This window comes from Geotrypetes seraphini, chromosome 2 (assembly GCF_902459505.1).
Source record: "Geotrypetes seraphini chromosome 2, aGeoSer1.1, whole genome shotgun sequence".
Classification (NCBI taxonomy): domain Eukaryota; kingdom Metazoa; phylum Chordata; class Amphibia; order Gymnophiona; family Dermophiidae; genus Geotrypetes; species Geotrypetes seraphini.
Genome location: NC_047085.1, coordinates 303,998,575 through 304,026,191, shown reverse-complemented (window position 1 = coordinate 304,026,191; position 27,617 = coordinate 303,998,575). Strand labels below are relative to the sequence as shown.

Here is a 27,617-nt window from a genome sequence, read left to right as displayed (position 1 = left end):
TTGTTCTGATCTTTGTATGGAAAAGCTAGGGCAGAGCTGAACTATACATCAAAGTTGCTTATGTTGTTAAAAAAGACAAGCCCCTATTAAAGTCTGTCTACTTGTACTTTGACTAAGCACCTCCTCTCAGCCCTAGCACTGATATTCCAATAGTCTCTTCTAGCCATTAAAGAATGCAACTTTTGTTTCATCTTAAGATTTTCTATAGCCTCAGCTAGAGTGCTAGAACTGATGCTTGGGCTAACACACTGTAGGTTAGCTAAAGACTTAAAACCAACACAGTACAGAAACATTTAGAAGCATTTTATTTTTTTTAAATAATGAGGCAAAATTCCTCTGCATCAGTCAAAGTTGAGCCCTTTAGCATGGAAGCCATTCACTGCTATATAGTTGACTTCATCAAGAGACTGCCGGTTGGGGAACTTGAACTCGTGGCCTCCAGGAAGCTTCACCGTCACCTCACTTTTATCAAATGAGAAACATATCTGTAAACAAAGAAATTACAAAAATGTTTAAGTCTATATTTCCCATTTCTATCTATCAAGTGTTTTAAGCTGCTATATGCCACCCCTAGGAGCCAAAGCTGGACTTTAATTCAGCTTGTACTTCCACATCTCCTGGTGATTTTTTTCTTCTAGTCATTTCTAAATACATTTTAAAAGAACCCACATGGCTTTTGGGTTGAGTTTTCAGGTCCAGAAGTTGAAGTGTAGATGTATACCTTTCTGTATACTTATTGGGGAAATCAAGAGTTGGAACTCTTCAGCCTGTAAAGAGTGAATTGTTTAATCTACACCTTGATTCTCAGATCTACCCTAAAACTTGCCCTTCTCACCTTATTTCCAGCCTGCTCATTTGTGCTTCATAATATTGGCCTCCAGAACCCCAAACCTTCATGTAACCTGTTTCTCCAACCTCAATTTATCATGTTCCGATAGTCAAATGGTTGCCTCCCTTTGGACCTTTGGCAACAGGCTACTAGCCATCTATGGATGCGATACACATGTTTTTTTATTAAAAAATTTAAGCTATTCACCTTTAGTAGACCAGAGTGGTTTAGTTAAAAACCCACAAAAAAAAAAAAAAAAGATTGGCTAGGTCTATCCTTTCACACAGATCATACATTCCTGACCATACAATAAATTCTCCTACAACCCTCACACGTTAACCTTTTCCTATCGTAATAAATTTTCTGACCAGGGTGACCCTAGTCATGTGACCTAGAGGTGTGCACCAAGTTTGTCCCATACCCTGGGACGAACGATAGAGCAGATCATTTCTACAATGGCCCAATGATAGGAAGGTGTACTGTATGTCCCATGCCATGGGGCATACGATGGCAATGACATTTTTGGAATGTCCCATCATCCAGGACACATGATAGAAAAAGGTTAAGAGTGGTGCTCTTGGAAGGACAGCTCAGGTTTCTGCTTAATACTGGTTACAGCTCAAATGCCTATTTAAAAATATGCAAATCTTAAACCTTTTATAGGTATAGAGTCACTACAAAATCTGTGGCAGGCTATTCCAGAGTGAGAGCCAGAAAAACACCCTCATAGCTGCCCAATGTTCTTTAGATGTGGCATCACCAGCATTATCCTAAAGCAGGGATCTCAAAGTCCCTCCTTGAGGGCTGCAATCCAGTCGGTTTTCAGGATTTCCCCAATGAATATGCATTGAAAGCAGTGCATGCACATAGATCTCATGCACATTCATAGGGGAAATCCTGAAAAACGACTGGATTGCGGCCAAGGAGGGACTTTGAGACCCTTGTCCTAAAGCAATCTGACACCTAGTGGGTGCATAAAGGATTGCCAACTTATGTAGGTATGAAGGTTGACCACATCAGTTTACATGCCAGAATCTTAACTCCTAGAATGTAGTAGCACAAGTGATATTTTATGGGGGGAGGGAAGGCTGATATACTGGTGTGCATGGCCAAGGAGCATTAAAACAAAAATCTCGATCTGTGAATTAGACAATCCAGTAGTAAAGTCTGGTAAAGAATATACTGGTGTCCACAATGCTTCACTGTCAAAATAATTTAATGTATATAAGTTTGTCTTAAAACCTCTTACCACAGAGACTATTTGGTATGTTAAAATAAAAAGTCAATCTCCAAATACTGGTGGAATCAGTTTGCCAAATGTTGGGTCAATATGCTCTAACCTAACATGTGGTCCTCATGTTTAGGAGGAAGCAGTGTTGTAACCAGTCTGTTCTGAATGGAAGGACATCCATAGCAATGAGCAATATTTTAGCTAGAACAAAGCTATCAAAGCACTCTGACTCTCCTATTGAAATAAAGCTATTAATGGACTTCTGCAGATGTTGAAGCCAGCAAGGATAAGAGCTTAGAAACGTTGCACACCTACTCCAGGGATCTCTTTTCAGATTGTTTCCTATAAGCTAATTATGCTCTATTTAACAAAGAATTTTAGCCATATTAGCTAGTAACACCTATGCATTAGATCATGATCCACTAGACTGAAAGCAGTTCTAAGGTCCAGGGACACCACCAGGCACAACTGGCTATTATCCAGAAGTTCCCACTGATCACTTAGTACTGTAGCCAAAATGACTTTTACTAAGCCCTTTTCTGAATCTGGACTATTTAGGATGTAATAATGCATCCTCCATGAATCTAATATCACACATGGGGGACTTCAATATTAGGTGCACATTTGCATGTTTCCATCCCATGGGGAAAGGCTGCCTGACCATCTTGATCCATTTTTGAGACATCTAGCTTCCTTCAATTTTAATTTTTTTTTTACTATCTTCTCCAGAAGAGTCAAAACATTGTTAAACAGTTCTAGCCTAGAGAACAGGGAGTATTCCAGCATCTCAGATACTTCATCTTCTATCCTGTTCCCAAAGAGCTCAGAACGGGTTACAAGTTACAATTTGCACTGATTTGCCATAATTTCAGTACAAGTTTATTACATTACAAGTTATCTTAACACTTACTAGTACTTTACAATTTACCATAGTTCAAATAGCAAGGTTTCTTGGCTAATTTAACTGGGCATTATAATCTAATTGTGTATACAATACAGGTATTCTTCGACTTACGACCTATTCAAGTTACAACTGTTCAACTTTGATGCGTTTTACTACAGGTTCCCCTGCCAGTTGTTGGCAGCCCCAGTCTCACGCATTCCCAAGTCTTGCTATGCAGCAGTACTATAAAGGAGGTGCCACAATGAATATTCACCACAAAGGGATTGTGCTGCGCTTGATTTAGAAAGTAAGAAAATATTGTAATCATCTTAAAGTAATTTTATCATCATTATCCAGTCTAATACAATATTCTTACCTTAGTCTAATATAGGCAGACTTACACCCCCAATCAACTTATGACCTGTCAGTCAGAACCAATTATGGTTGTTAAGTTGATGAGTACCTGTATTGTTCTTACTCAATGCCAATCCATTACCTTGTGATCTGGTGCTATGTTGTCACTATGTTTCTCTGCTGGGAGATCAGATCTAGTGCCTACTATCCCAGGATAAATCTTTTCACCAATGTCTTTAGATCTGGGACCAACATCTAGGTGAATCATGTGGATTGAATGACTATTTTCAATAAAGCCTGCACATCTTGGACATCTTCTCCGGTGTTTTGCCCAAGATGTTTTTGTAGGCCAATATCCAAGTCAGTAATTAAAATCATGCAACTGCATTGTCTACTGTGGCAGTTTAACACAGCTAGATGCTTAAGTGTTGAGCATGCCCAGAGAAAAACTTCAACATGCCATTGGGCCCCACTTGTGACAGCCAAAGGGCTGGACCTAAAGTTTGAGACTCCAAACGTCACAACTTGGCCTGAATTCATCCTGATCAGCATATCTGGGACAATTATGGCCAAGTCATCTTACTACAGCTTTAGAACTCTAAAATGCAATCTGTAAATATGTACAGGTAGAGTTGCATTTTCTAAGTCTTTACAAGTTGCTTGAGACAATTGTAGGTATTCACTGGAAACTGCTGCGAGAGCCTGCTGGCTTTGGAAACAATTCTATCAGGTTGAGACCTGATTTAGTTTCTGTGACAGGCTTCTGCTTCTGGCCCTCAACTTTCCACTAGCAGCACAGCCCAATTGCTGCAGTAGGGGTTCTCAACCCAGGACCCACCCAGATCTTCAGGATACCTACATGAATATGCATATTGTGCTATGCAGAAAGCCTAGGTGGATGGGTTCTGAGGACTAGGTTGAGTTGAAATGCCCTGCTCTAGAATAGAGACTAGAGTCCAACCATTAAATAACCTGGGCAATTAAGAACCTCTGGGCAGTTTTAGCACTGTAGTTTAACAGCTAATGAAATAAAATGGTAGTATGAGCAGATCACTGATGCATTCACAGCTCAGTTCTGAGTACAGTACCTAGGTACAAGCCTTGTTCCTCACAGGATAGCTTGAGTACCCACTACAGTATCACAAGCAGGGCACAAGTACTTTTAGTCAGGGCCAACTTGGCCTATGGATCAGGTGAGCCCTGGGGTGTCGGGTCAAAACCGTGGAAGACAAAGGCGCGCGCGCTGACAACTGAGCACAGCGCAGAGGTGTGCGCCGAAGAAAATAACTGTTTAGGGGCTCTGATGGGGGTGTGTGGGGAACCCCCCCACTTTACTTTATACAGATCGCACTGCGTTGTGGGGGGTTTGGGGGTTGTAACCCCCCACATTTTACTGAAAACTTCACTTTTTCCCTAAAAACAGGGAAAAAGTTAAGTTTACAGTATAATGAGGGGTATTACAACCCCCAAAACACCCACCATGCCGCCGTGATCTGTATTAAGTAAAGTGGGGGGGATCCCCAACAAAACCCCCTGTCGGAGCCCCTAAAAACTGTCATTTTCTTCGGCGTGCACCTCCATCTTGCGCTCAGTTGTCGGCACGCACCTTTATCTTCCGTGGTTTTGTCTATGAACCGAGCCCTGGCCCAGGGTACTGTGACAAAGGGTGCCAGAACACTGTCAAAGCATCTCACTCTTCCCAGATTAATATGCCAATTAGTTTCAGAATTTTAGCACCAGCATAGGAAGCTACTGGATCATGGGTGCCAATGCAGAAGTTGGCAGGGTGCCAGAGTGCTTTAAGCCAGCCCAGCTTTTAGTCACTACATTAAAAAGATCCCCCAACATCCTTACAGTCACTGTATATAATCTTGAAAAGGTGGTCAGTCATTGAATGATGCCAGTACTGTGGTCTACAGACACCTTAGAACAGGTTGTGATGTTTCCCAGCAACTCAAGCAGTTTTAGCAGAAGCCTAACCTCTGAGTGGATATCGGAGCTGGCATGTGGACAAGGCCTATACAGAGCTTGAAACTTAAGTGGCCCAGAGTTAACTCCAGCTAGGTGCTAGGGTAGTGCCAAAATGATTCTATGCCAAGTTTGCACAGCAGCACTTACAATCTCCCTCAAGAGGGAACAATTCTGGACCCTACCCTTTAACTGAATTTGAACAGCGTGAATGGAGGATAGAACTGCTAGTGTGGTTCCATCTAGTGCTTGAGGGAAACAAAAGCACTGTTTATGGAAGTTGGCCCCCAGTGAATCCTTGGGGTTCTAGGCCCAACTAGCAGAACTGAAGGGGACACCTATTAAGAAATTTGTATACCGCATACAACTATGTGGTTTCCAAGTCATACATAAATCTTATTTTCCTATGATTTCCACATATAATGTAGACATGTCTGAACACAGAGTGTATCATTATAAAAGGCAAAGTCTTAAGGGCTATGAATTGTTTATGCTGTGGGAAGTTGGGAACTTAAGTTTCTCAGCCTGATCAGAAGTGTGACTGAACTGAAGCAGCCATGTTACCAGTCCTGACATGTAATTTAAGAATTCTTGTAGTCTGTATATAGTAGACAGGTACATAACTCAGCTGCATAATTCAGCTATCAGGCTTAATTTCAGAGGAAGACTATCCAGCCTAGGGAGGAGGAGCACCAGTCATGCAACTGCTCATAAGACAGTTAAGGTTGGGCCCAAACTACAGAACCAACTTGATTTTAAAAGCAGCTTTGAAGAAGTTGGGTTTTGTTTTGTTTTTTTAGAAAGACATCAGTAATAATACAACTGACTTTCCTTAATACTGTTATTCTAGCAAAAAACAAAAGTTGGACATAGAGCAAGGACATTGTAAAAAAAAGGGATCGGGACTGAGAGGGAACTTTTTGAAAAAGGACCTAAGGGAGAATTGCAGGGGTCTAGTGCACAAATAAAACTGGCAAGCAGCACTAATAGAGAACGGAATCCAGAGGGACAACCAAAAATAGGGGAACAGGCTGAGGACGAAAGACACCACAGGAGGAGGATGACCGAGATGAGGCTTGGGGTCTGGCAACTCACGAGGAAAAACAGCAAGAAAGGTGAACAAACGGGACTTACTTTGTCTATACACTAATGCTAGGAGCCTAAGGGCTAAAATGGGAGAGCTGGAAATCCTAGCCAGCAAAAAGGGCCTAGACATAATTGGAGTCACAGAAACGTGGTGGACTGATGACAGTGAATGGGATGTGGCTTTACCAGGATTCAAACTCTACAGGAGAGATAGGTCACACAAAAAGGGTGGAGGAATAGCGCTATATATAAAAGATTCCATACCTTCAACCAGAATGGAAACAGTAAGGGCGGACGACTTGGAATCACTATGGGTTAAGCTAGCAGGAGGAACTGGAGCAGACATAAAATGGGTCTGTACTATCGCCCACCTGGACAAACGGAAGAAATCGACCAGGATCTGGAGGCTGAACTGAGGCAGGTATGCAAAAGCGGAAGTGTGGTGGTGATGGGAGACTAAGTTCTAAGTTTAAGTTTATTTGTTCTTAATGAATCGCCTATTTAAATTGCTAGGCGATGAACATAAAATATACAGATACAATATTGGTGTTAACATAAAATAACTTTTGTTATGGGTTAAAACTTACAAGAATTGTGTGGGTAAGTGGGGAAAAAGTTACAATGTTTGGATAGGAGAGAAGGAAAAACATAAGGAAAGAACAAAAAAGGGGGTAATTTTAGCTGCTTAAGTAAATATCGATAATTAATATGCTAGGAATCATAAGCATCTTTAAAGAGAAATGTTTAGAGTTTTTTAAAATAAGGTTAAATCTTAATTCTCTAATATATTGGGGTAAAAGATTCCACGATTGGGGGGCCATAACTGAAAACATATCGTGCCGTCTAATTCCTATAACTTTCATTGAGGGAATGGAAAGAAGATTATGAGACGTCGAGCAGAGAGACCGTGTCGTGCTGTAAGGGATTAGCCACCTGTTGATAAATTGTGGTTCATTAAAACTCAAGGCTTTAAAAACTAAAAACAGTAATTTAAAAGTAATATGATGGCTTACCGGAAGCCAATGGGATTTAATCAACAGGGGGGTAACATGATCATATTTTTTTGCATTGTAGATCAGTTACACGGCGGTATGTTGTAACAATTGCAACCTTCTTTTTTCTTTGAGTAATGTTAAGGAGAGAGTTACAATAGTCTATTCTGGATATTATTAAAGAATGAATTAGGATATTAATAGATTTAGGCTGTAGGAATTTGTCGAGTGAGCGAATTAAACGCAATTTATAAAAACATGCTTTGACAATATTGCTAACATGGTCATGATAGGTATGTTTATCATCGATCAAGACGCCTAAAATTTTTATAGTGGTAACCAATTCTAATTCGGTGTTATTGATGGAAATTGGAGAGCTTAATATTGTATCTCTTTTCCAAGAAAAGAGCATTGATTTCGTTTGAGGTTTAATGCCAATTTATTTGTGTTGAGCCAGTTTTTTTATTATTACAAGTTTATTGTTGATAGTTGCAATGTCTTCTTTGTTTTCAGGATCTAATGGATGGATGAGTTGAATGTCGTCAGCGTACGCAAATGTTGTGAAACCTATTGTGCTATATTTAAAAGTGGGGAGAGGAATATATTGAAAAGAAGGGGGGACAATATTGAACTTTGCGGGATACCATATTTTGAGGAGTAAATTTTGGACATGCTATCATTGAAGCTGACGATAGATGAACGATTCGACAAAAATGAAATGAACCATGCTAGAACTTGGTCTTTAATGCCAATTGAATCTAAGCGATCGATTAATAGGTCATGATCAATAGTGTCGAAAGCAGCAGTTAGATCCAGTGAGATTAAAATTACGGATTTGTGGTGGTCGAGGAAGTAATGAATATTATTGGTCAAGCCTATCATGGCATATTCCGTACTATAGAATTTTCGAAACCCAGTTTGGTGGGGATGGAGAACATTGGTTGATTCGATGAAATCTGAGATTTGTTCAAACACAAGTCTCTCAGTAAGTTTTGCCATAAAAGGGATGTTTGCGATAGGGCGATAATTAGAAATTTCGTCTGAAGTAACTTTATGATCTTTCAAAATTGGAATAGATTTTTTCCAATTCTGAGGAAGAGAAGCCGTGAGAAGACTGTTTTGTACTAAAGAGTGGATGAAGGGACCCAAACAGGAAAAAAATTTTTTAAGGTAGAATGGTGGTATTACTTCCTCACGAGAGCCTTTTAGATTGATTCTATGCAAACTAAGTTCTATATCTTTTATTGTTGGAATTTTAAATTTAGAGCATTTGGAAGTAGGAATGGATAAAGGAATATTATTATCTGTAGATTGAATAGAAGTGCATAGTTGAAATGTATTTTGTACAGTATTTAGTTTGGTTGAAAAATAATCTACAATTTCTTGAGCTGTAAGAATGCTTTTTTGATTAGTATCCTTTTTTAATATAGGAGAAACTGACTTCACTAGTGAGTATAAAGCTGCTGGATTTTTTGCTTTCTATGATTTTTTGCTTCTATGAATTCAACTATCCGGGAATAAACTGGAGTATTGGGCACTCAAACTGCATGAGGGAGACCAAATTCCTGGAGGTCACGAGGGATTGTTTCATGGAACAGCTGGTCACGGAACCAACACGGGGTGATGCCACTCTTGACCTAATCCTCAACGGACTAGGGGGACCCACTAAGGAGGTGGCGGTACTAGCCCCACTAGGAAACAGCGATCACAACACGATCCAGTACAGGCTAGAAATTGGATCAAAGGTGAAAAGAACTACAACGACTGCACTTAACTTCAAAAAAGGGAATTATGATGCCATGAGGAAAATGGTGGGAAAGAAACTTAACGACAGCGCAAGGAAAATGGAGTCCTTAGAAAATGCCTGGACCATACTCAAGGGCACAGTGCACGAAGCACAGAACCTGTGCATCCCCAAGTACAGGAAAGGGTGCAAAAAAAATGGAACAAAAAACCCCAGTGTGGATAACAAATGCAGTGAAAGGCGATAAGTGACAAGACAGCATCATTCAAAAAAATGGAAAAAGGACAAAACAGAGGATAACCAAAAGGAACACAAACACCAAAAGGAGTGTCATCGAGTGGTTAGGAAAGCAAAAAAAGAATATGAAGAGAGACTGGCAGGGGAGCAACAAACTTCAAATCATTCTTCAGGTACGTTAAGGGGAAGCAACCAGCAAGGGAGGAAGTGGGACCCTTGGATGATGGGGACAGAAAGGGAATGGTAAGAGGAAAAGGAGATAGCTGACAGGCTAAATAAGATCTTCACGTCAGTTTTCACGAGGGAGGACACAACCAACATTTCGGAGCCTGAGGAGATCGTAAAAGGAGAGCAGGATGAAAATCTGGTCCAGCTAGAGGTGAGCAAGGTGGATATCCTCAGGCAGATACAGGCTAAAGAGCGACAAATCGCCAAGTCCGGATGGCATTCACCCCAGGGTACTCAAGGAACTAAGGAACAAAATAGCTGAGCCACTTCGACAAATATACAGTCTATCCCTAAAAACTGGAGAGATTCCGGAAGACTGGAAAATAGCAAATGTCACGCCCATCTTCAAGAAAGGCTCAAGGGGAGACCCAGGAAACTACAGGCCGGTGAGCTTGACCTCTGTTCCGGGAAAGATGATGGAAGCACTGATTAAAGACAGCATCTGGGAACACATCGACAACTATGGGCAGCTAAAGTCGAGCCAGCATGGCTTCTGCAAGGGCAGGTCATGCCTCACGAACTTATTATACTTCTTTGAGGGTTAACCAGCCAGGTGGATAAAGGGGAATCCATAGATATCATTTACCTTGACTTCCAAAAAGCCTTCGACAAGGTGCCACACGAAAGACTACTAAGGAAGCTATGGAACCATGGGGTGCAAGGGGAGGTCCACTGATGGATCAAAAACTAGCTGGCGGACAGGAAACAGAGGGTTGGAGTAAAGGGACATTACTCAGACTGGCAATGGGTCACGATCGGAGTGCCACAGGGGTCAGTGCTATTCAATATATTCAATATATTCATTAATGACCTATTTAATATATTCATTAATGACCTGGAAGCAGGAACAAAATGTGAGGTTATTAAATTTGCGGATGACACTAAACTATATCGCAAGGTCAATAACATGGAGGACTGCGAAGATCTCCAAAAAGATCTGACAACACTGGAAAAATGTGCCAAAAAGTGGCAAATGAGTTTCAACATAGGGAAATGCAAGGTCATGCATATAGGAAAAAAAACCTGATGTTCACTTACAAAATGGGGGGATCAGCGCTAGGTGTGAGCGACCTTGAAAGAGACCTGGGAGTGATGATAGACACAACACTGAAGGCATCGGCGCAGTGTGCCATGGCCTCAAGGAAAGCAAACAGAATGTTGGGTATCATTAAGAAGGGTATCACGACCAGGACAAAGGAAGTCATCCTGCCACTGTATCGTGCTATGGTGCGCCCGCACCTGGAGTACTGTGTTCAGTTCTGGTCGCCGTACCTTAAGAAGGACATGGAGGTACTTGAGTCCAGAGAAGAGCAACTAAGCTAATAAAGGGCATGGAGGACCTCTCATATACTGAGAGACTGAAAAAGCTAGGGCTTTTCTCCCTGGAAAAGCAGAGACTTAGGAGACATGATAGAAACCTTCAAGATCATGAAGGGCATAGAAAAAATAGACAGGGACAGATTTTTCAAATTAAGGGGATCAATAAGTACAAGGGGGCACTCAGAGAAATTGAAAGGGAAGAGGTTTAGAACAAACGCCAGGAAGTTTTTCACACAGAGGGTGGTGGATACATGGAACGCGCTACCAGAGGATGTGATAAACAGGATACAGGGGTTCAAAGAAGCTTTGGATAGGTACTTGGAAGACAAAGGGATTGAGGGGTACAGATAAGAGTAAAGGTAGATTATAGGGATGGGATTAGAGGTAAGTTACAAAATTAATCAGGGACCACTGTTCAGGCACTAGGCCTGATGGGCCGCCGCGGGAGCGGACCGCTGAGCAAGATGGACCTCTGGTCTGACTCAGCAGGGACAACTTCTTATGTTCTTATGCTCTGGTGGAGGCCTTAGTACTTTGTCTGCCCAGACTACCATGGTACTTCTGAACATTTGCATTTCTACGGGTATTGGCCATACAAGCCTCTGTGGATCAGCATATCATTATAAGATATGCTCTTGTTTATTATGTCAATGCTCTTAGAATTTTGTCCCTGCCACTACTCCCATAAAGCAGTCTCCAGTCCATCCCTTACCTCTGCCCCATCACCCTGATGAAAGGGGAAGGTGGTCTCCCTCTGTTCTTCCCCCCACACTTCTGCCACTGTGGAGTTGCACACAATGGTGTTCACATCCCCTTCATGATCAAACCGAGCGTTAAGGTGAAGCATCAGATTTGAGCAGTCTTTTCCAATGTTGATCACAAAACTATTGGAGAGAATGTGAGGATTCAAAAGGTTAGGTAAAACAAGACACTACATACTAGATTCAAGCACTGTTTGTACCAGCTCTGCAATACTACTGTCAACATCCTTTTACTCAAATATAAAAACACATGTGCTCAGACAAAAAGCTAACAGATACTGTCTCCCCTCCCCCAGCATTTATCATTAGCCCATGAATAAAGCCCAGCAGCATATTGTTTTGCACCATCCATGGACTTGTCATATGCTAAACCATTATAAAAAAACCCACAAACTAAGCTGCAATTTGTAACACAAGCTTTTGAAACAGATTCCTTCAGATATGGTATAAAGTACCTAGTCCTGGAGACCTGCCAAGAGTGCTACCACTTTCCTAAAGCAATTTTAGAATTGTGAACACTTCCCCTTTGATTGCCTCCCACTTCCTTACATGCAGATGAATTTGGAATTGGAGGATGAGATGTACAGTGTCTGCATCTGAGACAAACATGGTTTTTAATTGCATAGAATCTATTGGACTCCTGTTCGTTTAAATAAAGTAGATAGTTCCAAGTCTAATAGATGCTGGCACTCGAAGCTGGGACATTGGATCATTTATTATACTATTGTCCCTTGATACTGCAATTTTGGAGATCTATTTGGGATCAAATAAGTTTAGAGAATCCAGTTGTGTTATCATATACCATTTTGTTTGGAACTTTTGAGAGCAAAGGAGTCAAATATTCATAAAAATAACATTCTTTTTATTATGATGGGTTGCCATACAGCTCATTTTAAAAAATTGGGTCAGATTATTCATTTTGGTGGGAGTCCCTATGCTATGTCTTTAAAATAGAAAGATTTATGGCCGTTCAGATGGGAAATTACAAAAAAAATTCATGGATGTTTGGGAACCATTAACTAAATATTGTAAAGATTGAAATTTGATGGGTAAGTTATACATATCTAGGGGTGGGGGTTTAGAATGATTTAGGGGTATATTAAGGTGTTTATAGATATTTACTTATTCTTTGATTAACTGAGGGAAGGGTGGGGGAGATAATTATGTCATCAAATCCTGTAAGTTATTGTGCTTTAATCTTTATTATATGTATGTATATCAATTAGTGTGCACCATTGTATTTATGAAAATTAAATATTTTTAAAAAAAGAAACATGACAGCAGATAAAGGCCAAATGATCCATCTAATCTGCCCATCCACAGTAACCATTATCTCTTTCTCTGAGATCCCACGTGCCTATCCCAGGCCCTCTTGAATTCAGATAGTCTCCATTTCCACATCTTCCAGGAGACTGTTCCACAAATCTACCATCCTTTCCGTGAAAAGTATTTTCTCATTACTTTGGAGTAGTGCTGCCTGATTCAGGAAAAAATTGATTAGATTCAGCCTATTAGAATCTTTTTTGATTTGATTTTCCTGTCCAATTGGATGTTTTTTCCAAACATCCTGGTGGGTTTATTTTATAGTCTCTTTACCCCCTTTGCTCTCTCCTACCCACACTGGTGCTGTGGTGCAAACAAAATAAACAAAACCTTTTCCTCTGTTAAATCCTAGCTCATATTTGCAGTCTAACACTGGCTCTGGCAGGATACACGTTTCAAATCTGAAATTGTAATCACAGAACAGAATATAAAAAGATTTTCTACCTTTTGTTGACTGGTCATTCAAATCATGTTGGTCCCAGACTCTGGTTGTCTTCTGATATCTTGCTTGCCAGGGTCTCCTTTCTTCTTTCTCTGTGCTAACCATCCATCATCCATCTCTGTTCTCCCCTGGAGGTCTGGCATCTTTCCTTTTTTCATCTCCATCCCTGCAGCTATGGCAATGGACCTCACCATACCCAGATCCATCATATCCTTTTCTCAACTACCCTTTCATCCAGCATCTCTCCCTCTTTCCACCACCCTGGGGTCTATGAGTTCTCCCTTTCTCTTCCCAACTACCCTCCTAACCAGTATCTCTATCCCCCCCACACACACCATCCCTTGTGTTCACCTTCTCTCCCTTCTGTTCATTCCCTTCTTAATCCCATCATCCACCATTTCTCTCCCTCTCCTCTATTTTTAGAGGTATTATTTCTTCCCCCCCAGACTGGCATATGCACATCTTTGAACCCCTCTTCCCTCCCTTTACTTCTACACCAGGACCCCCTCCCCAAAAGGCCTGCATCCTCCCCCCCCCCCTTCCATTTACCTAATTCCAACAGTGGAGCAGCCTACAGAGGATCGCTGCTGTTAGCGATCCTTGCAGGCTGCCATCAGCTTCTAGAGCTGTTTCTTCTGCTGTGTTCCTGCCTCCTGTGTTCCTGATGTCATAGGGGGTGGGACTGCAGCAGAGGGAAGACAGCTTCGGCAGCTGATAGCAGCCTACACTAGCACCAGCTATCCTCTGCAGGCTGCTCTGCTACTGGAATTGGGTAAATGGTAGAGTGGGAGACCATGGGGGAAGCTGGACACTGCAGCACTTCCTGACTGACCCTCCCCCTCTAAAGCAGGAGCAGCTGGCCAGCAAGAGGCAGTGCTGCTGCTTTATGGGGTGAGGGTCAGTCATTGAATTTGGAGGCTGATTTTTTTGGTATTTTAAATCTATTTGATTCACCTGAGGTGAATCTATTTGAATCTGAAATCAGGCAGCACTACTCTGGAGCCTCTTAACTCCATTGTATGCCCTCATTGCACAGTTTCCTTTCCAATGAAAAGGCTCGACTAATGCACATTTATATTTTGTAAGTATTTAAACATCTATCATATCTCCCCTCTCCTGCCTTTCCTCCAAAGTGTACAGACTGAGATCTTTAAGCCTGTCCCCATACGACTTATGAAGACCACACACCATTTTAGTAGCCTTCTGGACCGACTCCATCCTTTTCATATCTTTTTGAAGGTGCAGCCTCCAGAATTGTAAACAATATTCTAAATAAGGTCTCAAGTCTTATACAGAGGCATCAATACCTCCTTTATCCTACTGGCCATACCTCTCCCTACGCAATCTAGCATCCTTCTAGCTTTCGCAGTCACCTTTTCAACCTATTTGGCCACCTTAATATCATCACATACAATCACACCCCCAAGTCCTGCTCTTGTCATGCACAGATGTTCACCACCTAAACTGTACCATTCCCTCTGGTTTTTGCAGTCCAAATGCATGACCTTGCATTTCTTAGCATTAAATTTTAGCTGCCAAATTTAAGACCATTCTTCAAGCTTCTCCATGCTATTCATGCTATTTCTTCATGCTATTCACACCATCCAGTGTGTCAAATCTATTGCAGATTTTGGTATCTGCAAAGAGGCAAATCTTACCCAACAACCCTTCAGCCTCGAGAGGGATGAACATATTAACTTAGGGCCAACAACTTAAGGCTCTTGCATTATGACAATGCACCAGCTCACACGGAACTGTCTGATGGAGTTTTTAGCCAGAAAAACCCCCCAAACTATTGGAACATCCTCCCTACTCACCATCTGGCCCCCAATGACTTCTTTACCCAAAGATAAAGGAAATATTGAAGACATTTAGGACATCAAGGGTAATATTTCAACACCTGATAGGCATTTCAGAAGAATTCCTAAATTGCTTGAAGGGTGAACTAGGCACTGGCATCAGTGTGGCTTCCCAAGGGAATACTTCAAAGGTGACCATGAGGTATGTAGCACTGATGTTTGCAAATTTGTCAGATATTGTATACAGAATGAATGGACTTCAGATCCAGAACAGGTCTTCAGTCAGTCTCTTGGGCACAATGAAGTATCTGCCCAAGCCAGACTGTCCAGGGCAGCTTCTATAGCTGCTAGATCTAGTAGCCTCTTTACTGTCACATGGACTGACAGTTCCCTCTGGCTTCCCTGCTAGACAACCCAGAGGTCTGAAGTGGACAAAAGAATGAGCTTGTACCCCTCATGAAAAATGTCCAGCACCCAGTGGTCTGATGTGATACTCACCCACACTTCCCAGTAAGCGGACAACCTCCCTCCTATCCTTTTAAGTATAGCTCCTGACCTGGCATTAGAACTGCTTCTTGGGGGCTGCTTTGTCTTGAGCTTTGAAATGTTCCAGATTGAAGGTCCTCTTAAGCATCTACAGCTACAAAAATTACCTTGACCCGACAACCCCCTAGGAGCCCTTGGTCTGATTTCTGGCAAAGACTTTGGTTTATGATCCTGAATGCTGGCCACAAGATAGTCAAGCCCTTTACCAGAAAACAATTTATCTTAAAAGGCAACTTGCTCAGTGTAGCCATTAATCGGAAGAATCTCCCACCCACTGTTTGATCCAAAGCATTTTATGGGTAGAATAGCACATGCAGAAACCTTACTCAGAATCCTGAACAGATCATACAGTCAGCCACATAATCCACACCAGACTTCAGAAACTAGGGCAGTGGTTTTCAACCCTATCCTAGGGGACCCCCAGCCAGTTGGGTTTTCAGGATATCCCTAATGAATATGCATGAGAGAGATTTGCATATAATCGACAGGCATGCAGATACGTCTTATGCATATTCATTAGTGATATCTTGAAAACCCAACTGGCTGGGGGCCCCCAGGACAGGGTTGAGAACCACTGAACTAGGGAGATATGGCATCCAACATAATCTTGAGTGGCAAACACATGACTGCTGCCACCTTCAACTCCAATCCTGTGGCTTCGCATTGCCTCTTAAGGACAAAATTCAGCTTGCAGTCCTGTGATGTGCATCTTTCAACACTACTCCACTGGGGAGCAAGGTTATGCTTTATAACCTGCACTAGGGAATCCACCTTTCGGTAGAATAAAAGTTGATTAAACTCAACAACCAAGTAAAGCTCAATCTCTTAACACCACCCCGTTGAACTGGATGGTAGGGAAAGCATGTGGTCTGGGCCTTGGTGCTACTCATAAGCAAGCACTGGACAGTAGAGGCCTGTGAAGGCTCTATCGTTACTTCTTGGAGAGACTACTTGGAGAGGAACAGATTCTTCAAATTTTCAACAACTACAAGAATGAGAGGGCATTTAGAAAAATTAAAAGGGGACAGATTCAGAACCAATGCTAGGAAGTTCTTCTTCATCCAATGGGTGGTGGACACCTGGAACGCGCTTCCAGAGGGCGTGATAGGGCAGAGTACAGTATTGGAGTTCAAGAAGGAATTGGACAATTTTCTGAAGGAAAAGGGGATAGAAGGGTATAGATAGAGGGCTACTATACATGTCCTGGACCTGATGGGCCGCCGCGTGAGCGGACTGCTAGGCATGGTCTGACCTCTGGTCTGACCCAGCAAAGGCATGGCTTATGTTCTTATGTCCTCTTTTCAAGGGAGAAGAAGCTCAGTTTCTCTAATCTTTCACTGTATGGCAACTCCTCCAGCCCCTTAACCATCTTAGTCGCTGAATACTTGAACAGCCTGCAGTCAGGTGCTCTGAGATACAAGGCTGCCACCTGGTCAGAACCCAACTCCCAGAATGCAGGGTCTCCTAATACCAATGTACCCGACTGGGTACATTGTAAAGGTAGATACTGAATTCACTTATCCCAGTTCTGACTACCCCTATATCTTGCATAAGGCTTTGCTTTGGGGAAAAATGTGCTTTTAGAGGGAAACACCTCTGGCATTACAACTGTCATGATTCTTGAGAAGTCACTACAATCACTAATTTAAGCATGCTTTGTACATCATCCTTAAATTTTGGAGCAAGAGCCAGATCTTGAACACCCAGAGGACTTGCAGGTGTTTTGATCACTCTGGGGTTCCACAGTAAATGTGCAGCTGTGCTTTGCCAGGGACACCCTTTCGCCTGTTCCCAGCTCCAGCCAGGATTTCTGACCTGAAACTTAACCCATCAGGTACCCCATACCTCCAAAGAGGCTAGAGAATGCCAGTGGCTACCCCCAACCCCAACATGTGCCATGCAGCACATGAACTTAGACTGTCCTCAGCCAGCTATCAATCACAAATCTGACATGAATCCTTGGTATCCTGGCCTAATGAGTCCATCTAGGTCACTGGTCTCAAACTCAAACCCTTTGCAGGGCCACATTTTGGATTTGTAGGTACTTGGATGGCCTCAGAAAATAGTTAATGTCTTATTAAAGAAATGACAATTTTGCATGAGGCAAAACTCTTTAGATTATAAATCTTTCCTTTTGGCTAAGTCTTATTATAATTTATAGCTAAAGAGACATATGATCAAGAAACTTATTTTACTTTTCCGATTATGATAATACCAAGCGCCTCAAAATAGTTCCTGGTGAGCCCTGGGCCGCGAGTTTGAGACCACTAATCTAGATCTATTTTGAGCTTAACTGAGGTGTTCTGAGGCCAATACAGGCTTGTTTTAAAGTCAGGAAATTCAAGATGGCACCATGGCAGCAATTGTAGTGCCAATAACATCCTGTGGTAGCTGAATAAGGTAAAAAATTGAGAATAGGATTTTAGAGGTGGGGGACCCTGTCCCTAGCCTCAAAAAGTCACTTTGAGGCCCCCCTCCCCCATCATTTAATCCCAGTAGTGAGAGCATGATGAATTAAGTATGAAAATTATAAGATTTAACTAAACTATAAAAACTTCTAAAAGTATAATGCTAAAAAATACAAAATGTGATAAGAATGTAGGCCAATGAGGAGAATACACCAATATTCCCACCGGATATAAACTATTATTGAAGATGGAGGAGGTATGCCTGAGGCCTTATCTGTTAATATAAAAATATTAGAGCATCACTAGTGTGGGTTTGAAGACGCTGATAACACTTAGTGTAAAGCATTCCAAGTGTTGGGGACTTAGTTGGCATATATTCCAGTTTGAACCCTACTACAAATCTATAGGGATAAACAGCAAGTCATCTTTACTGGAAGTGCATTGTCTGAGATGAGCCATGTCTCGGTTAGCTGGGATGCTGTTAGTCAGTCCTTTGTTAGTTGGACTTTGTTCGTAATGGAGTGTTTAAAGTAGGCACTGGAGAAAGTGTAGGAGTTTGGGGATGGGGTGGGTTCTATATGGGTGATGTTCTATAGTGTCATGGTCTTTTGGGGTTGGCTTTGAATTGGTGGTGGCAGGTGTAATGTAGTGTTTGTATTGGGTAAGGGCCTGGACCTGTTCGGTTTGAGTGGGTGGTGGTCGTTGGTGAGTTTTCATTATGCAGTAATGAGTTCCAAACAGTCAGTGTGGTAACTACAAAATTGTACGTGTGATGCTCAAAATTCAGAGATGGAATGGTTAGTAGATTTTGTGACTGGGATCCGAGTATTCTGGACAGGGTATATGGAATTAAAATGTTAAGGAAATATGAAAATGTATGATGCTTTGTTGGTGTGTACTTTGTCTTTCAATAAACTGTTTTGAAAAAAAAGTTAAGGAAATCAGGTTGATTGTTTTGAATCACTTAAAAAGTTAGAATAACCTATAAAATTGCACTTTTGTGGTATGGGGAGCCAATATGCTTTTATTAAGAGTGGCATGATCATTTTTTGGCATTTTCAATAATTTTTATTGCAGTGTTTTGAATGATATGTAAACATCTGATCCCCTTCTGCGTTTTCTCCTTCTGTGTTATTCCTTTATATAATGAGTTGCAAAATAGTCCAGACAAGAAATTACCAGGTAATGAATCAGTATGCTCAAGGTGGAGAGGTTGAATACCTTGGATAAGGAGCAAATTAAATGCAGTCGTTGGAAGCATTTTTGGACAACACTATGAAGTATATGGCATCTACCTGAGCCTGAAACTTCATCCAGAAGTATTGTGCAAAGGAGACCACTACTGCCTGGACTTAGAGGGCTCTCTCCTGCCAGGGAATCTACTAAGTCTAGAAGGCATGGCACAGAACTTGATCTTGTAACCTTCTTGAACAACCTCCAAGACCCAAAAATCTGCATCTGTGCTGACCATCCAGCAAGCTGACAGCCTGCCCTCTATCTAGGGAAGGGATTGTGGTGACCCCAGTAGGACTCCCTGAAGGTCCTGCTGAGCTCTGTGCATTCACACATCTGTGTTTAGCCAATCTCCTTCTGAGGTATCTGAAAATGGCCTCTTCTCCTGCGATCAAGCCTCCTGCAGATCCCCAAGCCCTGGAAGCTAAGACCAAGGCTCCCACCCCTCCTGTACAGCATGCTGTATATGAACACTCCTCAGCCAACCATCCAGTACTATACTAGCATGATACAGGGGTAGAAAGGCCTGAGGGGGGGGGGGGGGGTCTGTCCTCAACAATTAAACAAATCAAGGGGTTTTGAGGCAGATGAGGTTTAAGAAAAGAGATTGTTAAACCCAAGATGGCTGCCATCAGTAAATTCTTGCTAAAAGTGGCCCAGGGAGCTCCCCTGAAATTAAACTATAGGGAGAAGGATCCCAGCTCTGGCCCCAGAAACCCTCAAATTTGACTTTTCTACATACCCGCCCCCCCCAAAAAAAAAAAAGTTTCCCCGTAGGCTATGATAGTCTTGTTTACTGTGCCACATGGTGCTTGCCTCGGCTCAGAAGTGCAGCTTGAACAAATGAACTGCCTCATAGGTTTGCTCCTAGCATGTCTTTGGACTACCAGTAAGGTCAATGTCAGATGGACTTAACCTTAAAAAAAAAAAAAAAAATCACTGCAACAGGGAGGGCTATGCAGCCAGCCAAACTAGGAATGAGCCAATCAGTTTGCACTCAAGCTCCTGATAAATCAGGGATGTGATCAGCTACTCAGGGGGATGGCTCCCAAGCTCCAAAATTACTAAAGCTGATGTCCGAGGGCTGTGCAAGTCTATCTTCTCCCAAGCAGACGTCTTAAGGTCTTAAGACCTCTGGGCACAGAACCTCAAACTTAAAATGACAGGAAAACCCCAAAAATAGAACTACAGAGCAGATCAGAACACATTTGAGCAATTTGCTTGCAGAAGAAAAAGCTGAAGGAGGAGCAAGCCAGCAGGGAAGGAGGTGGATTTAAATACGAGTGATTTCATTTTGTTAGCAGCTTGTGCTTTCAGATGCATAACCCTAGTGTCCAGGACTACTAGACACATTGCACTAGAATAGTATTGCAGTACACGTGTGCCTCCTGAGATTTCAAGTGTGCTCCAGCACACTGGGGAGGAGAGGTGCCAGCTGACTGCCTACAGGATGTGCCTCTTGCAGTGAGGCACATCCTGTAGGCAATCAGCTGGCACCAGTGCCTCTGGCCCTCTTCCCTGCTGGCACCCCCCACTGACATCTCTGGGCCTGTCTGAAGGGCCTTTGTGCATGTGTTGACATTGATGTGACATCACGGTGATGCCTGCACACTTCAAGGAGCCTCAAGCTGTGGCCACTATCTTTAGTGTGCAGGACACTGTACTAGAATTTGTGTTTTGTGTTTACTTCCTCAGACACTTTGGGCTCTGAAATCTAAGAGCTGCGGTAAGGGAGAAGTCCTCCAGGTTCTACTATCTATCGGCATTAGTTTCAGTGGTAAGGATAGCTGTGTGCTGTTCTGAGAATTGGGAGGGAATAGGAAGTTACCTCAATATCCATGCATATGTCTCCCACACTACAGCCCTCTGAGCCTTCTTCTCACTAATGCCAATGGCCTCCAAATACAGTGGTAAATTCAGCATATCCCTAAAGATGAGTGAAACTCCATACTCCAGCACAATTTACCTTTTACAATCCTGTGGCACAATTCCCTTGATACCAATGCACTGGCCAGGCTTTATGTTCAAGTGGCTTACAAGTAGACCCTAAGGAAAGAAAGGTATATGTTACCCTGTGTTTATATCAAATTGCATACCCACTCTTCATCTGTTGGCCAGCAGAATACCTATAGTGAAAGCCATTGTGCTACATATAAAAAAAAGAGTTGCCATACTGGGACAGACTGAAGGTCCAAACCCAGTATCCTGTTTTCAACAATAGTCAATACAAGTCTTAAGTACCTGGCAAGATGAAGAGTAAAATAGATTTTGCAATATTTATCCTAGAAAGAGCAGTGGATTACAACATTTAAAAAACTTTTAAAAAAACATATTTATTTAAAGATGCCTTTGATTTTTAATAGTTCCTTTAAATTACCTATGCTTTGGTATTATTGTTTATGAATTATGCTTAAGCCATTTTATGATACCTATTTTACCCTACCTTTTGTACTTTCCCTTTTTTTCTTACAAAACCTGAAATTGTAACTTTTTATTTTTCCCTTGCCCCTCAAGTACGTTTTGAATGTTTTTATGTTATGTTAATATAATTATTACGTTAAGTTTCTTATCTCTTTTTATTATATTATGTACATCGCTTAGAAATTGTTATAGGCGATCCATCAAAAGATTGAATAAACTTGAAACTTGAAACTCCACACACACCTCCGGGTCCATCTTAATGCTTATGGACTTTTGGGAAAGTTAACAATGTGTAAACCCTGCTAATTGTTTTCACCATATTTTCTAGCAACATATTCCAGTGTTTAATTACATACCGAGTGAATATTTTCTCCAGTTTTAAAATCTTAGTAGCTTCATTCCATATCCAAGTTCTAGTATTTTTTGAAGAGTAGACCGATTTACATATACTTGTTCCACTCCACTATTGTATAGACACCATCTCCCTGGAGCTGTCTTCTCAAAGCCAAAGAGCTCTAGCTTATTTCCCCTTTCCTAATTTCACTATTAGTTTGGAGATGTAGTGATCGGAATTACAGTACTTGAGGTGCTCACACCAAAAGCACAACACTTACTGCAGTGACTAAGAAGGTTAAAGCTCAGATGAGACGACCTGCTTTCTTGAAAGATGGAAGGGTTATTGATGCAACCTTTTCCTTCATAAACTTAGGAAAAGCATAAGGTTAATGTCTTGAAACACTACCTGGGTGTACCCACAATTTGTGATCAAAAGCAAGTGAAAACACAACTGAACAACAAGGTTACTATCTTTTGCTGAGAAGTTTCAAGCAGATAGTTCTAGAGCTTGCAAAAAAAGTTGCAGAGGAAGTGATACTAATTCAGAGGATGTGGGTGATATTCAGACCTCCCCAGATGCTCTGTATACTGGTTTAAGCATTAAGAGGCTGATGTGTTAAAGCATTGATTCAGTGCTCTTTCCTCCCAATGCAGTTAAGTGACCCCATGCAAGTTACTGTTATTAGCAAGTACGTGTGGCAGAGGCTTTTACCCTCCCTTATGACTTAAGGTCTGCGATACTGACTCAACATGCTGGCTATCGCCACCTGAATGCTCAGTTTCTGTGTTAGGACTTGTGCCCTGCCTCGTTCCAGAGTGTGCACAGAACACATACTTTTTTCAGCAGCAGCTCCTAAACCTATCCTGGATTTTCAGTATATAAGTAATGAATGCTCAGGAGTTCCAGGTATCGCTTCCATTGCATGTAATTTCTCACTGGTCTATTTAGTGTGGCTATCCAGCAAACATGACTGGCCAGGGTTTCCCCCCCAGACTGTACTACCCCCTGCAATGCTACATCTACTCTTCCAGTAGTCACCATAGGACAATTCTACCAAACATAATTTAAGTTCCATGAGCACTATTCCATCAGGGAAAACAGGTGGCTTTTACCAAGTGTTTGTTATCCGACTTCTATGGGAAAATAGAATTCCTTGGAAAAAAGATTAACTTTTCAATCAAGTTTTTCAACATTCTACAAAAATTTCCAATAACTTCTGTCCTTATTACCGTATTTTCACGTAGATAACGCGCACCCGTGTAAAACGCGCACACGGGTATAGCGCGCGGAAAACACAAATTTATGTACAGAAATTTTTATATACTGCGCACACCTGCATACTGCCGTATACCGCGCACGCTGCCCGACTCTCCTTTCACCCGCCCCTCCTCTGGAGACCCCGACTCTTTTCGCCCGCCCCAACTCTCCTTTCCCCCTTGAAGTCCTGTCTCTATCCTGAAAGCTTGATGCCCCCCCCGATGTCCGATTCAACCCCCCCCCGCAGGACTGCTCGCACCCCCACCCTGAAGGACCGCTCGCATGCACCCACCCCCCCCACCCCGAAGGAGCGCTCGCACCCCCACAGCCTCCCCCCCTCCCCCATGGAGAAGCTGTCTACCTTGTTTCCGGATGCCAGCGAGCCCAGCTGTTTTCTCTGCCGGCGGTCCCGCCCCTTCTCAGAGCCCTGTGCTGCGCTGCTTTTTCTTCCGGTGGTCCCGCCCTTTCTCTGATGTCAGAGAAAGGGCGGGACCGCCTGAAGAGGAAGCAGCGCAGCACAGGGCTCTGAGAAGGGGCAGGACCGCCGGCAGAGGAAGCAGCTGGGCTGGCATCCGGAAACAAGGTAGACAGCTTCTCCATGGGGGGGGAGGGAGGCTGTGGGGGTGCGAGCGGTCCTTTGGGGTGGGAGTGCAAGCGCTCCTTCCGGGTGATGAATCGGGCGTCGGGGGGAACTATGTAAAAAAAATTGTACAATGCGCTCACGCGTATAACGCGCAAGGTTATGCGCGGTTTGTAAAAACCACGTATAACGCGCGCGTTATATGCGTGAAAATACAGTAACTACAGGGGTCTCGAAATCCCTCCTTGAGAGCCGCAATCCAGTCGGGTTTTCAGGATTTCCCCCATGAATATGCACAAGATCTATGTGCATGCACTGCTTTCAATGCAAATTCATTGGGGAAATCCTGAAAACCCGACTGGATTGCGGCCCTCAAGGAGGGACTTTGAGATCCCTGAACTAGGACGATCATTTCAAATAGTATATGTAGAAGGGTTGGAAACAAATATGACAGCAGATAAAGGCCAAATGGCCCATCTAGTCTGCTCATTCACAGTAACCATTATTCTTTCTCTCTCCGAGAGATCCCACCTGCCTATCCCAGGCCCTCTTGAATTCAGATAGTCTGCTTCAACCACCTCTAAAGGGGAAACTACAATAAAAGTGTATTACCCAATCTTAGATGAATAATGCAAGCGGGAAAAGAACAAAACTAAAGCTTGTTTATTTTTGTATGCCGAATTACATCCTGGCTTTGTTATTGGGGCATGGTTCACAGAACTGGAAGCGACAGGTTTATATCAAGTTCCTGCTCCCCTCCTCTTTAGTGGTGTTTCTCCATCCAGCCTGAAGCTTATCTAGTCAGGTTTTCAGTACATCCTCAATGAATATGCAAGAGATAAGGGGCAGTGCATGAAAACTTATGCAAGTCTGTCTCCTACATATTTGTTGCAAAAATCCTGAAAACCAGACTAGGTTAACTGCTGCTCTATAGTCGCCAGATGTCATTCCCATATGCAAGAAGTCATTGAATGGTGTCATCAGTACTTGTTCTCTGTATGACTGAAATTAGTTAAAGGGGAATCTAATTTTTTTAGGACTTAGTTATCTGTTTTGGCTGATTTAGGAGGTGAGGAGGGGGTTGTGATATAAAGTAGCATCACCAATTGCCTCCAGTGTGCCCCTCCAAATACTCTGCTTGGAGTTGCAGGGGGGGAGCAGAGTGACAAGGCCACTGACTATGCAACTGGTCTTGAGGGAAACAAATCCCTACATAGCATTCCCACCCTGAATAAGACTTACAGCATATAGGTAGTTATGCCAGCATAGCTTTCCCCACCAGCTCTACTCTAAGCAAATAAAACGCCAGCATTAAGAACAATGCATGAAACATCCGTATACCCTCTACTTTTAGTAGCAGAGTAAACAACTTAAGTTGAGCCAAGAGCACAGTAACAGATATGAGCATATACCTCATGCATGTTAAGCTGTTCACAAGCATGCACAATTGTGCATTCAACATTGATTAGGCTTAGGCCTTGTTACCTGTGCCTGAGCTATTACAAGTTGGGAAGTGCAAGCTTCACGTAGTTTGAACAGCCTGAGCTAGTATGAACTGCTTGCACCCAACTTGAAGCAGGAGCTCCAAAATATTAGAGGGTGTGTTATTTGAAATTGAGTTGCTATGTATGATATGACTACATCTGCACATACAGGTTCCTCACTTAGCACTCACCTTGTTTTTCTAGCATTTATGGAAGAGTCGCCTCATGATTGGAGCACTGGGCCTGAAGCCAGCAGTCTATTACCTCGCCTACAAAATTAGATCAAGCCCGCCAGGGACCTGGAATATTTAGTGTACTGAAATGTAATGCATCTTGAGCTACTACTGAAAAAGGTGCTAGCAAGATCCAAATAAAATGCTACTCAGCCTGATGAGCAAGCACCTGCCACTTCTTGCTCTGTATTGGTAGCATGGAATATTGTTGCGCCTTGGGTTTCGGCCAGGTACTAATGACCTGGATTAGGCCACTGTGAGAACGGGCTGCTGGGCTTGATGGACTACTGGTCTGACCCAGTAAGGCTAGACTCATGTTAAGTTAATAGCTACCCAAGATAAAAATAAGTATCTTGGATAGCAAAGTGGTTTGTGATCCCCCCTGATGTAGATCGGTCTCTAACTTACCCAGTATGCCACACCCAATTAACTCAGTATCACCTTAGTGTGGCACAGTTTAGAGACTGACAGGAAAAATTAATAAGTTTAGCAAACCGTTCTGAGCTCCCTTGAGAATAAGTGAATAAAATAAGGGCAAAATAAAAAAGTGTTCTATACTAGAAAGCTAGGATCTATGGTCAAACCAGAACCCCTCCCCCTCCTGCGAGGTCAACTCCATCCCCTTGTTAAATGTCAGCCTAGTAGCAGGCCAATTTCTCGAGTCTAAGATGAGGTTCGTGCAAGCCGACCACCAGGCTTTCTAGTGGTTTAGCTCCCTTAAGGACCCGCCTTAAACGACGGCCGCCTATTGTACAAGATTAGCTAAAGACTACCCACACCCCTCACCCAAAGAAGGCCTGTAGAGGATAGGAGCCATCCAGATCGGAAGATATGACTGCGTAAAATACATCACCCCAGATACCCATTACTCTTATGGCCGGGAGTCAGAAGAAAAATCACCCTTCTACTATGTTTAAAAAAAAAAGTCTACTCTAGCTCAGGATTGCTCCTACCTTTTAGACTCGCCTTCCAAATGGTAACGCACTTTGCCTTTATACAGTAGATCTATATTAAGTGTTATGAATAGCTTGAGGAGAAACAGCTAGACAGCTATGAAAAACAATCATAAGATTCAGAAAAAGATACACCCCCCCCCCCCCCCCCCCGTATCACGAGAATCTTAGACATACCAAACATATGACCAGCTAATCAAATCTAGCGAGTTACCGGTAGTTAATATTCTAACTTCAGTAGCTCAAGTAAGGCTGCCAAGAACTTAGTTACACAAATATTGCAAAGGGGGGGGGGGGGGGGAATTAAATAAGAAAAGCAAGAAAAATGCCTAGAGAACAGAAACTACAGCGTGCAAGTTGTACACGTGCATGATATTGGATATTTGTGAACAGCTTCAACAAGGGCACGCGTTAAAAAGTGACCACATTAAACTTAAGCTTCCGACCTAATCTGCAAAGCCCCTCCACTCCTTCGCCTAAATAGGATCTCGAAATCAGGTCGCCGAGCTAAGCGGACAGGTAAAGAAAAATTAAGACAGCAAAGTTTTAAGATCCCCCCTTCTCATCATAAGCTATAAAGGAAAAGACCGCCCAGCGCCAAAAAACTAAAGAACCGGCCCCGTTTCCTACCTAACTACTTACTGCCATTACACCCGTAGTCCGCTGCAATCGATAAGACCCACAGAGGAGAAGAAGAAGCTCCCATGTCTCCACCCTGCCTTTAAATAGAACGAGCGGTTGGGTCACCTGACCATCTCTGCCCTCAGAACCAACCCCAAAAGGAGGATTTCGATTGACAACTCTGCGGGATTATCTATTGGACAGCTCGCTCAGACCCTCCCTCTTAAGAAGACCCCCCCCTCCCCCTCCCCTCTCTTGCCCTTCAATCCATTCTCGAATCCAAACCCTGCACTGGGCAATCGTGGAATAGAGATTAAGCCGGGGGCGGGGCGGCTGGGCTGGAAAAT

At 42.6% G+C, this 27,617-nt stretch overlaps 1 protein-coding gene across 1 annotated transcript; it reads right to left on the bottom strand.

Moving 5' to 3' along the window:
• Positions 1 to 288: 288 nt before the first annotated feature.
• On the bottom strand, positions 289 to 27,382 carry LGALS1 (galectin 1). The gene is made up of 4 exons (XM_033929920.1): positions 27,292 to 27,382; positions 21,351 to 21,430; positions 11,585 to 11,756; positions 289 to 485 (listed from the first exon to the last, which is right to left on the bottom strand). The coding sequence occupies exons 1-4, from the start codon at positions 27,295 to 27,297 to the stop codon at positions 342 to 344; spliced, it is 402 nt and encodes a 133-aa protein (XP_033785811.1). The 5' UTR covers positions 27,298 to 27,382; the 3' UTR covers positions 289 to 341.
• Between the last annotated feature and the right edge of the window lie 235 nt (positions 27,383 to 27,617).

Coding starts and splice junctions, on each gene's coding strand:
- LGALS1 (XM_033929920.1), bottom strand. Junction 11,757..21,350: donor GTGCCACAGGATTGTAAAAG/GTAAATTGTGCT, acceptor TCTCTCCAATAG/TTTTGTGATCAACATTGGAA. Junction 486..11,584: donor ATCAGGGTGATGGGGCAGAG/GTAAGGGATGGA, acceptor CTTTGTTTACAG/ATATGTTTCTCATTTGATAA.